The 14,415-nt window shown below is 39.9% G+C and overlaps 1 protein-coding gene across 7 annotated transcripts in view; it reads right to left on the bottom strand.

Annotated features, from left to right (window-relative positions):
* KLHL32 (kelch like family member 32) overlaps positions 1-8,364 on the bottom strand; it is a 171,632-nt gene extending 163,268 nt beyond the window's left edge. For all 7 annotated transcript variants that reach the window (XM_003404332.4, XM_023543695.2, XM_023543692.2 and 4 more), the window contains exon 1: positions 8,342-8,364. In XM_003404332.4, the coding sequence (XP_003404380.1) occupies positions 8,342-8,364 (23 nt within the window). The remainder of the gene's footprint in view (positions 1-8,341) is intronic.
* Between the last annotated feature and the right edge of the window lie 6,051 nt (positions 8,365-14,415).

Below are 14,415 nucleotides of genomic sequence, written 5' to 3'. Positions count from 1 at the left end.
GCATAAGATTATTAGGGCAAAATCAGAATGTGATCACAGCCATGTACTCATCCATCACAGAAATTCATTAGACCTGGATCACTCATCAGAGATACAGGAAGTTACTGTGTCTCCATAAGGATTCATACTGCATTAATAAACAAAAGACAACTGAGCAAATGTTGGTTAGGGAAAAAGGGATGTTGGTGACCATCCCATGTAAGAGGCAGCTAAATCATAGCAGCTTATTGTTAAACCTGGGAGATTATGTACCACAAGGAGAACATCACAGGAAATGCTGTTGTAAATGAAAACAAATTTAAGCTAAAAGTAAAATGTCTTTATATTATCAGTCTTCAATGTCTATGTGTGATTACTGTAGTAAATTTATGAGTGAACATACAATTTTGTTTTCTGTCCTTTTTCGTAAAATTGCTTAACTTATCCATTGTAAAATTTACCCCTTCCCCGTCTATCTCATTCTAAACCACTTATCCTTATTTCCTTTTAAAACTCCTAGGTGAAATTCCATATCTTCCTAAAACGATACAGAATTGAATGCCATAAATACAAAACGCAAACTGAACTTATAAATAGCTATGGATGATTCCAGCTTAGATCAATGAAAACCTCTACGATGTTTTAAGGCCTTGGAACTGGCAATTGACTAAGGTGAGCTGAGATGTTCCGGTAGTATCATACTCACCAAATGAGAGTGAGGGCCATCAGGCCACAGGATACTCATTTTCCTTTTTCTGGCCTACAGACTTTTTTAAAAAGCTCAGTAAAGATACCATAGGTATGACAGAGCATCAGCTCTCCTGTCCCAACAGTTCCTACATCCAACCGCTCTCTATGGATATGAAAGAGCTCCTCAGGGGAGCCAGGGTGTCTCCACCAGCCCAGTCTGCATGGCTGATTTATTTGAAAGCCTCTGCTCAACCTGTGGTGCCGGCTGGCTGCTACAGTACAGTTAGGTACACATCACCTCCTTAAAATTAACCAAATGCTTCCCATGAAGTATCAGGAGGCTATCAGTAAGCTTTATTAGACACTGTTGGCAGAGGAGCATCAGAAATGTCAGAACCATGGAATGAAACATAACTTGTCAGGAGGTGATGCTATAAGTAGTTCTCATGGGAAGGTGGGAGGGTTATTTTCAGTTGAAATGTAGCATCTAGTAGCATCATGTAGTGACTCTATCTCTAGGCAGATTTGTAAAATTAATAAAAGTCTTTGGGAAGCATAAGTAATTTTTTACAATTTTTTTATGCAAAGCCTAGAATGGAGATTAGTTAGCATCGCTCAATTAAAGAGATGAGGGAATAAAATAATACAAGTATTATATCAGCAAAGGAGAGATTTTGGATAGTCTTTAAAATATCATTTCTAAAAAGATGATACTTTTATGTATTACCAAACACATAGCACTTATTATGTTCCATGAATTAATTATTAGTGATTTATAATTATTAACTCATTTAATCTTCACAACAACCCTGCAAGGAGGGTACTGTCATCACCTCTACTTTACAGATAAGAAAACTGAAGAAACATCATGAAGAACACAGTAATGTTATTCCATTTATTGCTTAAAAAAAAAAAAAAAGGCAATCTGTAAAGGTCTCAAAAATCCATGCTTGAGGGAAAAAAATCACAAAAATATTAATTTTATCCTTACGTTATATATAATCTCAAATCAAATTTATCTTTTAGAATAATATACATGAACATAACATGAGAGAGTGTTAAGAAATGTTTGAAATCATGCTTCAAAAATGTTTATCTTTATACTGGGACTAAGGTAAGTTTAGGGATAAAATATAAATTTTAGTTACTATAATTTTTTTTTCTTTATAATCTTAGAAAATTTATTTGCTAACTTTTATAATTTTTCCCCCTGCTTATATAACCTTAAATGCTACATAAATATATTTTGAAATTTCATATGTAGTGGGAAAGATGAATATATTGAAATAATTGCCTTAAAACGTTTCCTTACTCATTTTCCAAATATAGTGCCACAATTTGTGTCCCTACTATTAAGACCGAATCAGTATTTGCATTTCAGACATCTATCGACAGTGAATAAATCTTGCCAGGGAAAGAGCAGCTGTAAACTGAAATTTGGCAAAGAATAAAGGGCTCAGTTCTCAGACAATTCTGATGCTGTACAATTTCACAGGATCATTCAGCTGAGCTTGAAACACTCAGGCTTAAAGAAAACAACATGCTAAATATTTAAGACAACACTTGGCATGAGATGCTAAATATTTTAGAACCAATATGTTAGGAATCCTTAGAAGCAGAAACAAACACTCATATATTTGGCAAGAAATAAAGGCCTACTAATCAACAAGTCATTATTACATTTGAAAGTGACTCCACTCCACTCTCAGATACAAATCTACAAAAGACCTTGACCCTGTACACATTTAGGCACATGTGGCCACAGAACACAGCTGGAAGGTGACAGGCCCACTATGTGAGGTCAATAATTATAAACCAAGAAGGATGTGAATCAAACACTATAATGAAACCATTCCTAAATTAAGATGGGGAACACACACATGCCTGCCAACAACTCCCTTGGCATCTATACTTTATGCCAAATTAGCAAACTAAACCTCCAACTTAGGACACTGACCCACCACTATTTGGGAAACAAAGAGGAGAGAAAGCAAATCAAACTCCTAAAATTTCCTAAGTTACTCAAAAACAGACATAAAGCAGGGGCCAGATTTGCCTAAGGAACACAGAATTAAGTGTCATTTAAAAATCGGGAAAAGTCTTCAATCTAAGAAACTTTTTCCTTTTTTTTAACAGTTGTCCTCAAGTTGACTTTGACTCATGGCAACCCCATGTGTGTCAGAGTAGAATTGTGCTCCATAGGGTTTTCAATGTCTGATTTTTCAGAAGTGAGTCATCACGCTTTTCTTCCAAGGTGCCTCTGGGTGGACTTGAACCTCTAACCTTTCAGTTAGCAGCTGAAGGTGCTACCTGAAAATTTGCAGAGAAATGTAGAGAGGGACCTGGCTTCCCCAGGTAACCACAATATCCTCTTCTCTGAAGGGTTCCCCTAGAACTGCACCATCCAATATAGTAACCACTAGCCACGTGTGGTTATTGAGCACTTGAAATGTGGCTAATGAATTTGAGATGTGCTGCTAAGTATAAAATGCACACTGGATTCTAAAGACATAGTATGAAAAAAAGAATGCAAAATATCTCCTTAATATTTTTATATTGATTACATGTTGCAATTATAATACATTGGGTTGAATAAATGACATTGTTAAAATTAATTTCACTTGTTTCTTTTTACTTTTTTAAAATGCTGGTACTAGAAAATTTTGAATTATATACAGTAAAACCTGCCAAAGCCAGAACCTGTGTAAGGCAGAAACCTGTCAAAGTAGGAAAATCCAAATATTTTCCACTAAAACGAGCAATAGAAAAGTGATAAGACTGCGACCTTGTCTCATTTCAAGGATCAAAGGAAAACTTGAGAGACGCAGAAAAACAAAGTAGTCCCCTTGAGTTCCGGCTCTCAAAGGTTTCACTGTATATGGTTTGCATTATAGCTCTATTGGACAGCTCAGGTTCAGAAGTTCCCAGAGAGATGTATCCTTCTATGTCTTTCCACCTGAACTCTATCAGGGCCTCAGGTGAGCCTGTTGAGAGCGGCGCTGGCTCCATCCCACAGGGCCAAGCCTCTGCCTCTGGTGCAAGAGTGAAGCCCCAGACTCCCTGAGCAGACAGATCACTTTACCATGATGCTAGGGAGCAGTCATTTGATTGCCATATATCGGTATCCTCTGTATATCAGGGGAGATAAATAAATCAGGTCTTAGAGAACAGCACTATTCACGACTTCCAGCTTTTAGCTTTCTTTCTGGAATTGATTGCACAAACTAATCAATCAAAAGCAGAGCACGATATAACGTCGTAAGCCCTATTTACAGTGAAGCACTGCTTTAGTACAAATCACTACTTTGAGTTCATGAGCTATCATTTTTGATCACAGAAAACCCGTAGGATCTCATTTTCATAGAATAAATTTCGGCTTCATTCAGTCAGTTTGTAAGATGTAAATTCTAAAACTGATGCGAGGTTTTAAGCATGTGCATTTTAAGCTAAAAAATTCAAGTCAATTTCTCTGTTTACTTAGTACTTAGATATGCAAAAAATATGCAAGTAGTTTTCAATTAAGGCTATCAATAATGGTATTATGTAATGTATGTATCAAAAACAGTCAAGTAGCTTTCTTTTCTTTTTCCTTCTTTCCTTCCTCCCTCTCTCCCTTCTCTCCTTCCTTCTTATCTCAACGAATGTTTATTCAGTCTGTGCCAGGTATTGAGCTAGGTACTGGGGATACTACAATGAACAAACAAGGCTGAGTAACAGCCTTCATGGAACATTTGGTTTATTGGGACGGTTACAAATTAATCAAATAACCTGGTCTCCCTGAAGAAATTGAGGGCTAAAGGATGAGAACAAATTACACCGATAAGAAGTGGAGAGAAGAGTTTTCCAGGCAGGAAAATAGCAAGTGCTACAGTTCTGTGGCAGGGAACATGCTCCTTACACAGTGTGTCTATGGACCATCAACGGCTGGAACATTGAGAACAAGGGAGAGCATGGTAAAGATTAGGCCTGAGCAGCAGAGGGTAAGAAGACACTCATGCAGGAATTCTGAGCTAGTTTATCCTAAGAGCAATGGGAAGTCACAGAAAAAGGTTCACTCTGGCTGTAGTTCCAAGAGTAGTCTGGGAGACTGAGCCAGAGTAGAGCAGACCTGTGGCTGTAGTTCAGGTGACTAATGGACTTGGGCCTTGGACTGGAGCGTGGGGCTAGAGTTTTAGTGAGATGAATGGGTTTGAAAACTATTTAGGAGGAAATATCTATAGGCCTTGGTGATGGCTTAGATATGGAAGTGGGTAGGTGGGAGGTCCCCAGGAAGACTCCTAAGTTTCTGGATTATACAACTTGAAATTCCTGGAATAGGGGACAGTGGAAGAGGATCATGACTACAGGATAGAAAGATAGTGAGTTTGGTTTCAGACATGTTGCGGGTTGAGTTGTCTTTAAGATACCCAAGAATAGATGTGAACTATGTAGTTTGATTCATGGAACTCAGAAAGAGATTTTGGCTACAGATGCAAATCTGTGACTCATGTGCATAGAGGGGTGACAGAAGCACAGCTGTGTCTCAAGAACACAGACGAGAGACAATCAACAGAAGGCTGATGAGAAGATAAGAAAGATGAGATTCAGAGCACAGAAGCAGGGTTGGGTTTAGTTCTGACAAAGAGCAGCTACTCTTTGAGTAGTCAGAAGGAGGGAGTAAGCAGACCAGAAACACATACTAAAACTCTGGGCCTTTTATGGTTTGTTGAATCGAACGTTTTAGTGGAACCAGTCTCCACTAGACAACACAGGCATGGAAATATGGATAGTGGCTAATCTGGGTTTGGATATTTTCAGGAAGATGACACAATACAGGGAACAAGAGAAATTAAGGATTTAGCAAGAGTGATGCTGAAATGATGACCCATAGAATCTAAATTAGAAGAAATTAGAATCTCGATTAGGAGTGAAATAAGGGAAAGAAAGGATTGATGGATTAGTAGAAAGTAGCAAGGACAGCAAACTAGGCATTGCAATGAGGTCAAAGTTCAACCATAGGTAGGTAAATCAACAAACTAGAAGAAGAGGTCCTGGTAGAAGTAAAGTGGCTGATTTAGTGAGTTCAGAAGTAGAGCAACTACTGGGCCTGATGAGGTCCAAGGTGTGGCCATGGGAGTTGGTGGCTGAGTTGAAGCAGAAGATGGTTTTTGGAGAAGTAGCTTGAGGATCCAAGAGCCATCACATTGGGCAGCATCTCCATGTGGATATTAAGGGCTCTGGAAGATTTTCAAGGGTTTGCAACGACAAGGAAGGTGGTAAGCCAGGTGCAAACATGCTCAGGGAAATGACCCTGACAAACAACATGGGGAGGAGGAGAGGGTGACGGAGTTGAAGGGCACAACCTTCAGAAGAACATGTTTTTCTTGTTGCTTTCTCTAATAACCAGTTTGAGGAGTAACGATCTAGAAATAAAACTATCTCAGGGGACAAATATATCTTTACCTAGCCCTGAAATACATGAAGTGTGAAGAAATAATAATGTCATCATCTGAGAGGGCTACAAGAGAAGTGGTGCCTCAGGGAAGAACAGGAAGGTCAGCAGAGCTTTTAGAAGTGATACAGGGGAGCATGCGTCAGGGTACAGCAGTTACACGGGGCGGTAGAAGGGTTTGGAAGGTGGGGAAAGGTAGGGGCTGGGTTTCAGCAGAGAAGGAAAGACCATTATGGAGATAATGGTGCTGTGGAGAACAGATGGTGGTAGGATAAGGGTTGACTAATAAAAACAGGAATGGCAGATTTTAAGTAAAAATTTATTTTGAGGTGAATGCGCACTGATCCTGGTAGTCAAGGAATTTTTTTTACTTAATCGTGGTGATGACAGACCAGACACAATGATCTCTGTGTGCTGTACTGGTTGGATGATAGATCTAGAGCAAGGTTTCTCAGACTCAGCACTATTCACCTTTGGGGCCATATCATTCTTTGTTGTGAGGGGCTGCCCTGTGCATTGTACGATGTTTAACAGGATCTCTGGCCCTGTTAAACATTGTAGGATGTTTTTATCTACCCACTAGATGCCAATATCACCTTTCACCACTACCACCCCTCATCAGTGACAACCAAAAAAAAAAAAACCAGAACCAAACCCATTGCTGTTGAGTTGATTCCAACTCATAGTAACACTATAGGACAGAGTAGAACTGCCCCATACAGTTTCCAAGGAGCACCTGGTGGATTCGAACTGCCAATCTTTTGGTTAAGAGCCATAGCTCTTAACCACTACACCACCAGGGTTTGTCTTTAAAAAAAAAAAAAAAGCCAAACCTGTTGGCGACAAGTCGATTCCAATTTACAGCGAGCCTATAGGACAGAGTAGAAGGAGTGGCTGGTGGATTTGAACTGCTGGCCTTTTGGTTAGCAGCCGAGCTTTTAACCACTGCACCACCAGGGCTCCAAAGTGTCTCCAGACATTACCAAATGCCCCCTGAGGGTTAAAATCATCTCCCATTGAGAACCACTAATCTAGAGCAACAGGCTTATACAAGGAGTGCAGAGACACTGCACTCTGGTAGCAATGCTCTCATTCCTGAACACGTTTTTGAATGAATTACTTCTGGTAGCTTCAGAGCCATGAAAGAAAGCCAGACTCAGTATTTAATTGTTGTTCTTAGTTGCCATGAAGTCAGCCTCCAAGTCATGGCAAGCCCATGCACAAAAGGATTGAATCTTCGTGACCCACTGGTTCACTGACTGATTTTTTAAGTAGATAGCCAGGCCTTTTTACCTAGTCTTTCAGACAATCTTATTCGGGAAGCTCTACTGAAACCTGTTCAGTATCATAACAATATGAATTCTTCGCCTAAAAAAAAAAAATGTATTTCTAGGTTTATCATCACTCTTATTCTTCCCTCTGAATGTCTTTTGACAAAACAAATCCATCCTTACAGAATGATAATGATTTGCCTTGCCTCCACTGAGGATATGGAAATGAATGTCCTGCATTTTCTCGTTGGCTGCCTCTCAGTTTTTGGAAGGTGTCAACCTCCTCCCTGCCTCTTGGCACGTCCCAGGTCACCCCTTCCTTCAGATCTCAGGCTATACAGCACTTCCTCAGGAAAGCCCTTCCTTTCTGTATCTAACCTGTGTTTTTTCTTCAAAGCACTTTTAACAATTTGCATTGTCACTGGTGTGATTATTTGTTTAATATCTGTTTCCCACACAGAATATGTACTTTATAAGGGCCTGGACCTTATCTATTTTATTCACTGCTATATCCCCAGCAATGAGCTGAGTGTGTGGCTCAATAAATATTTGTTAAATAAATGAAGTATTAGAAGAAAATGTCAGGAGCATTTTGATAAATGATTGCAATAAGGGGGACAATATCCACATATATATTATGGCTTTCTGATTCACTTTTGAATGATATACCTTCATAGTAGTGCACCTTTTGTTAGAGGGAGGGTGGCATCCTAAATAAGAAAAATATTAAAAAAAAAAAAGTAGTATCATTCAAAGAAACATGAACTGTATCTAGGTTTGACCAGTAACTAGGTCACAGCAGTTAGCCCTGGTGCTACCATACTAAATTCCCAAGGGCTCTCTCTGGTTTGTTTAATTCATTCAAATATCTGCTGAGCCTCTGCTCTGCTCTGCCCTTGGTGCAGGGATGTGCAGCGTGACTATTTCAGGACTCCCAACACCAAGCAACAACACATCCTAAAGGATATACCTGAGGCAGCGTTCAGACGGCATTCTCCAGCTGGAATCCTCGGGGTCTTGGCCTTAGAAGTTTGCAAAGGAGTCAGCAAGCATTCCAGCTGCATAAAAAGACAAGAAGAAAGAAAAACACATTGAGCTAAATGCAAAAAAGCACGTCCTGGGCCTTCAGGATCCTAATGTTTTTAGAATCCCTAGGCGACACCTTGGAGTGTTTTCTAGCCCAGATATAACATTCTGGTTCAAGGCTCTTTTACTAAACAACAGTTCCCAACATTTAAATGGTTTAGTTTTCTCACATTATTGGAATTTCAGGGACCAGGAAGTAGGATGAGTTTCAGAATCAACGACAGCTAATTAGAAGTTGAAGTAAAAATGAAAACACCAGATGGCCAAAGGGAAAAATTAAGATCTGATATAATAAAGCTCCAAAGGTCTAAACCACAAGTAGCTAACTTACGCTTTCTAGAAATTTTACTTTCCTGCCAAACATGAACATTAGTGAAACTAAATTAAAAGCAAGTATCCTCTTGGCTAAGCCATCTACAGACCGATGATTTTCTATTCAAGGAGATTTCCAAAAACTAGAAGAGAAGAACAACATAGTGACATTAGTAAGGCATGAAAAATATTCTTACAAGAGCTTCAGAATTAACATAATTGGAAATATAGATGACGTTGTCAGAATTGACATTGCTCCTTGTTTATATATTTATTATCTCCCCCCTGCCTTTTGTTTTTAATTGTTGTTGGAACTCTAAACAGAAAATGAGTCACTTCAATAGTCTGGGACATAGTCTGGGACATGGTCCATGACTGTGCTTTATAGCTTTCATTACAGTCTAGCTCCCATTTTCTAATATACTCAAGTGGCAAAATTAATTATAATCTGGACAATCTAAACAGGCTCCCTTCTGTCTCAATTTTATTTTGTAAAGCATTAATTTAGGGTGAAAATGCTTACATAGAGACTATGTCAAGCTGTTAGGAGCCCTGGTGGTACAGTGGTTAAAGCACTCAGCTGCTAAATGATAGGTTGATGGTTCAAACCCACCAGTGGCTTATGGGAGAAAGATGTGGCAATCTGCTTTTGCAAAGATTAGGGGGGAAAAAAAAACCAAACTCATTCCCACCAAGCCAATTCAGACTCATAGCAACTCTACAGGACAGTAGAGCTGCGCCATAGGGTTTCCAAGGAGCTGCTGGCACACTGGAATGGCCGACCTTTTGGTTAGCAGCTGAGCTTTTAACCACTGTGCCACCAGAGCCCCCGGTAAAGATTACAGCCTTGGAAATCCCTAGGGGGCACTTCTACTCTGTCCTATAGGGTCGCTATGAGTTGGAATCCACTTGATGGCAGTGTTTTTTTTGTTTGTTTATGGTAAGCTGTGCCTCTTTCTGCTGATTTGTATAAAAGAGAGCTATGATTTGCAATCTAAAACATAGTATTTGTTATATTGTATACAAATCCTCAATTGGTATGATTTCATAATAGTTTGTGCAGAATTGTCATAATTTGTTTAAGTACTCCACTATTTACCAAACATTAGGTTGTTTCTAGTATTTTTTACAAAATTATATTTTTATTTATTTTCTTCTTTACTATTGAAAATAAGATGCCTGTACTTTCATTTAGTTCTAATTTAAGTTTTGATAAGCCTAAAAATGAGCATTATTTTTAATGATTCTTTATGTCTGAGCAGTACAGGTGATCAGAATAATTCAAGGCACATTGTTGTTTAATTAGCTTAGAGACTTCCTTAGCAACATAGCACTCTACAGTTTCCTTTCAGAATCCACATTATAAACTCCAGGCTCTTATAGCTTGACACAAACACTAACAGAGATGGACACTTGAGCTTTAAAATTACAAAGAATACTTATTACTACAGACAGATGAATAACCTTAATCTTTCAGGTTTATATTTTTTGAAACACTCCTGACCAGTAGGCGAATCAAGAATCCTGAAAATTAAAATAAAGGACACATTTAACTTCACATTTTTCAGACATTCGAAACATGATAATTAAAAAATCAAGAGATAAATTAAGTTCCCTTCTATAGATACTTCTTGTTTAGAGGCCAAATGACTAGATTAGCACTTCCTCTAATTATAATCTGCTACAAAGTTTTGTGAAATGGACACCATTTTAAAGGTGGCTTAAAATGAGTGAAGATGAATCATCACTTTATATAATTTCCATATTTATATATACATAATAAATACTATTTATTACTTACTATTTTTACTATATATTATTTATTGTATATTCATACGGAAACCCTGGTAGCATAGTGGTTAAGATCAAGATTTCGCTGTTTGTTAACCAAAAGGTCAGCAGTTGAAATCTACCAAGCGCTCCTTGGAAACTCTATGAGGCAGTTCTACTCTGTCCAATAGGGTCACTAAGAGTCAGAATCGACTCAACGGCAATGGGTTTTGTATATTTGTATGGAACTCTGGTGACTCCGTGGTTAAGAGATCGCCTGCTAGCCAAAAGGTTGGCAGTTCAAATCCACCAGCTGCTCCTTGGAAACCCTATGGGGCAGTTCTACTCTGTCCTATAGGGTCTCTACGAGTTGGAATATATTACACCTCAACATAAAGTAAACAAAAATCCTTACAACTGGACCAATAAGTAACATCATTATAAATGGAGAAAAGATTGAAGTTGTCAAGGATTTCATTTTACTTGGATCCACAATCAATATCTGTGGAAGCAGCAGTCAAGAAATCAAAAGACGCATTGCATTGGGCAAATCTGCTGCAAAGGACCTCTTTAAAGTGTTGAAAAGCAAAGGTGTCACCTTGAAGACTAAGGTGCACCTGATCCAAGCCATGGTGTTTTCATTCGCATCATATGCATGAGAAAGCTGGAAAATGAATAAGGAAGACAGAAGAAGAATTGACACCTTTGAATTGTGTTTGTCAAGAACAGTCAATATACTGTGGACTTTCAAAAGAATGAACAAATCTGTCCTGGAAAAAGTACAACCAGAATGCTCTTAGAAGCAAGGATGGCAAGACTGTATCTTACATACTTTGGACATGTTGTCAGGAGGAATCAGTCCCTGGAGAAGGACATCATGTTTGGTAAAGTACAGGGTCAGCGGAAAAGAGAAAGACCCTCAACAAGATGGACTGACACAGTGGCTGCAACATGGTTTCAAGCATAACAACGATTGTGAGCAAGGCGCAGGACCGGGCAGTATTTTGTTCTGTGGTACATAAGGTCACTATCAGTCGGAACCGACTTGATGGCCCCTAACAACAACAACAACATGAGCTGGAATAGACTCAACAGCAGTGGGTTTGGTTTGGGTTTTTTTAAATATATTTATACAGAGCCCTGGGGCACAGTGTTTAGGAGCTACCCTGCAAACCAAAAGGTCGGTAGTTTGAATCCACCAGCTGCTCCTTGGAAGCCCGATGGGGCAATTCTCTGTTCTATAGGGTCGCTATGAGACAGAATCGACTCAATGGCAATGGGCTTGGTTTTGGTTTTATATATTTATCTAGGAGCCCTGATGGCTCCATAATTAAGTGCTCAGCTACTAACCAAAAGGGTCAGCAGTTTGAACCCACCAGATGCTCTGCAAGAGATAGATGTGGCTTCCGTAAAGATTATAGCCTTGGGAACCCCATAGAGGAGTTCTACTCTATCCTAGAGGGTGGGTCTCTATGAATCGGAATTCACTTAACAGCAATGGGCTATGTATTTATACATACACGTTACGTTATTAGATTTAAATTAAATTTGTGAACAAATACATTCATCTTTATAAAAGTTTCCCTTACATGAAGTCCAATATACAGTATGTCTACTTTTAAGACAGAGCCAAGCAGGCCTCTTCGTCCTCCTCCTTGTCCTTTTTCCAGTTCTGGGATGTAGATATGTTCCTAACCTAGAGCTCTTTCCTCTTCCCAGGAGCCTAGGGAGATCCAGGTCAGTCACCCGTCCTTTTCTCTCCTCAGAATCCAGAAATGGATTCAGGGCTGGGCCAGCTTGGTGTGGCACTGGGAAGCACACCAACAGGAAGAAAGGCTGGCACTGCTCTACAGGTACCTCTCACACACCACTGGAGACATAATCACACTTAGCACTGCGGGGAAGAAGCACTGGTGGTGCAGTGATTAAGAGCTCAGCTGCTAACTGGAAGGTCAGTGGTTCGAACCCACCATCAGCTCCAAAGGAGAAAAGACCTGGTGATTTGCTCCTGTAAAGATTACAGCCTAAGAAACCCTGTGGGGCAGTTATACTCTGTCCCATAGGGTTGTGATGAGTTGGAATCAACTCGATGTTACACAACAACAACAGCACGGCAGGGAGTGCTGCTTGAGGCTGAAAGCACATGAGGTAGCTCTTGTTCGATGCATTGAACACCTTCGCGGTCTCTTTCAGCTGTGACCTTCTACAACTTTCTGAGCCCATTAGTTCCACAGGACCAAATTATCCTATGAGTATCAGAATGTACTGGTCTCAACCCCTCTACAGCTGTGGTTCTAAAACGAGGGCCTGAGACACTGCTCTGCCTGCTTCCCCTCAGGGCAAAATGTACCTTCCAGCTTTGCCTCACTTTAAGGATCAACAATCCCAAGGTTTGAGGTCTATTTCACTGGCCCCTCTAATTTCCTAAACAGGGTCCACATTAATCCCCTTAGGTCCTCAGCATCCATCAATCAGGCCCCAGCCATCAGTGCTGTAGACTTAAAGCAGGTTTGAAATGTAGCTTGACAAGAAATACCCCAAAATGTTGAAGACTTTTTTTCCCCACTGGTTCAAGCAATAAATATTTCTTGAAGGGCACCTTTATGCAAGGCCCAGCTTTGGGTCCCTAGGATACAGTAGTTAATAAATGACTTCCTGCCTTTATAACCTTCATTACATTTTCTCAAAGCCATCCCAAATAAGCATACAACCCAGAGCACAGTGTCTGCTATGCAAACATATCTTCAAGACCAGTTACTAGCCTTTCCCTTCTAACCAAAATGACTGCCTTCGGCCCTATCGTGGTCACTGCCAGTACTATATAATTAAATCTTTAATTATACTTGTAATAAATGCTTCTGAAAGAGAAGTACAAGGAGCTCTGGGTACAAGTACAGTTTCCTCATCTTAAAAAATAATAGTACCTACCTCATAAGGTTGTTGTAAGGAGTAAATGAATTGAAATTCTTAGAATAGTGCCTACCACGTGGTGTTATCTGTTATTGACAGTTCTTTGTTTTAACATAGTAGGGGTTCTTGGTCTATCCTGTGTGGTCAAGAAAGGGGCTTCCTTGAGGATGTAACATCTGAACTGAGTTCTGAAAGATAATTATGTACTGCCCGGGTGAACTGGGTAACAGGAGGGGTGGTTGACAGACATCCCAGGCAGAGACAACAGCCTGTACAAAGGTCCTAGGCAGAAAGAAGCAGAGCCAGTCAGAGGCTAGAGAGAAGATCACACAAGCTGCATGAAAAATGATGATCTTTATCCAAAAAGCTGTAGGAGCTCTGGCTATGGTTTGGAGATCATTAGAAAGGTGCTAGAGTTTCTAGAGCTAAAAGAACAAAAGTCAGCCTTGTACTGGTTGCCCCATTGTATAAGGGTAATCACCAGTCCACACAATCAACCTCTTCCCAACATTAAAATCCCTGTGGCTGTCGGATGCCATCTATTCACCCTCAGCAACCATTACTCAACAACAGCACCAAGTACTTTTCTCCCGAGGCTTTACACACACAGCAGGCATTGACTTACTGCCTGGCTAAAATGGAATTCCCTATTCGAATGGGCTCAACCTACCCCATCAGTGGCAGCTAAATTCAGTGGTAATATCTGAAAAGAGACCTTAAAGTGAAGAGAAGGAGAGTCTGAGTATCAGCGTTCGACTGCTCACTCTTCTCTCACTTGGCTCCATTCATATTATGTACCCCCACCACCAGGCCTTAGTTCATTGGTTTGAGTCTGGGCCTAACCCAAACTGGGGCCAACCAGACCTCTTCTCTGAGATTGGGAATTGGAACTACCAATCTCTAGATCAGTCAGCTGCTCACTTGCAAGTATTAAAAAATGTAGGAACTGCCTGCGGTGGCTATTTT

Source organism: Loxodonta africana, chromosome 1 (genome assembly GCF_030014295.1).
Source record: "Loxodonta africana isolate mLoxAfr1 chromosome 1, mLoxAfr1.hap2, whole genome shotgun sequence".
NCBI lineage: Eukaryota > Metazoa > Chordata > Mammalia > Proboscidea > Elephantidae > Loxodonta > Loxodonta africana.
Note: the sequence above shows the minus strand (reverse complement) of the source record. Positions and strands in the feature narration are given on the sequence as shown.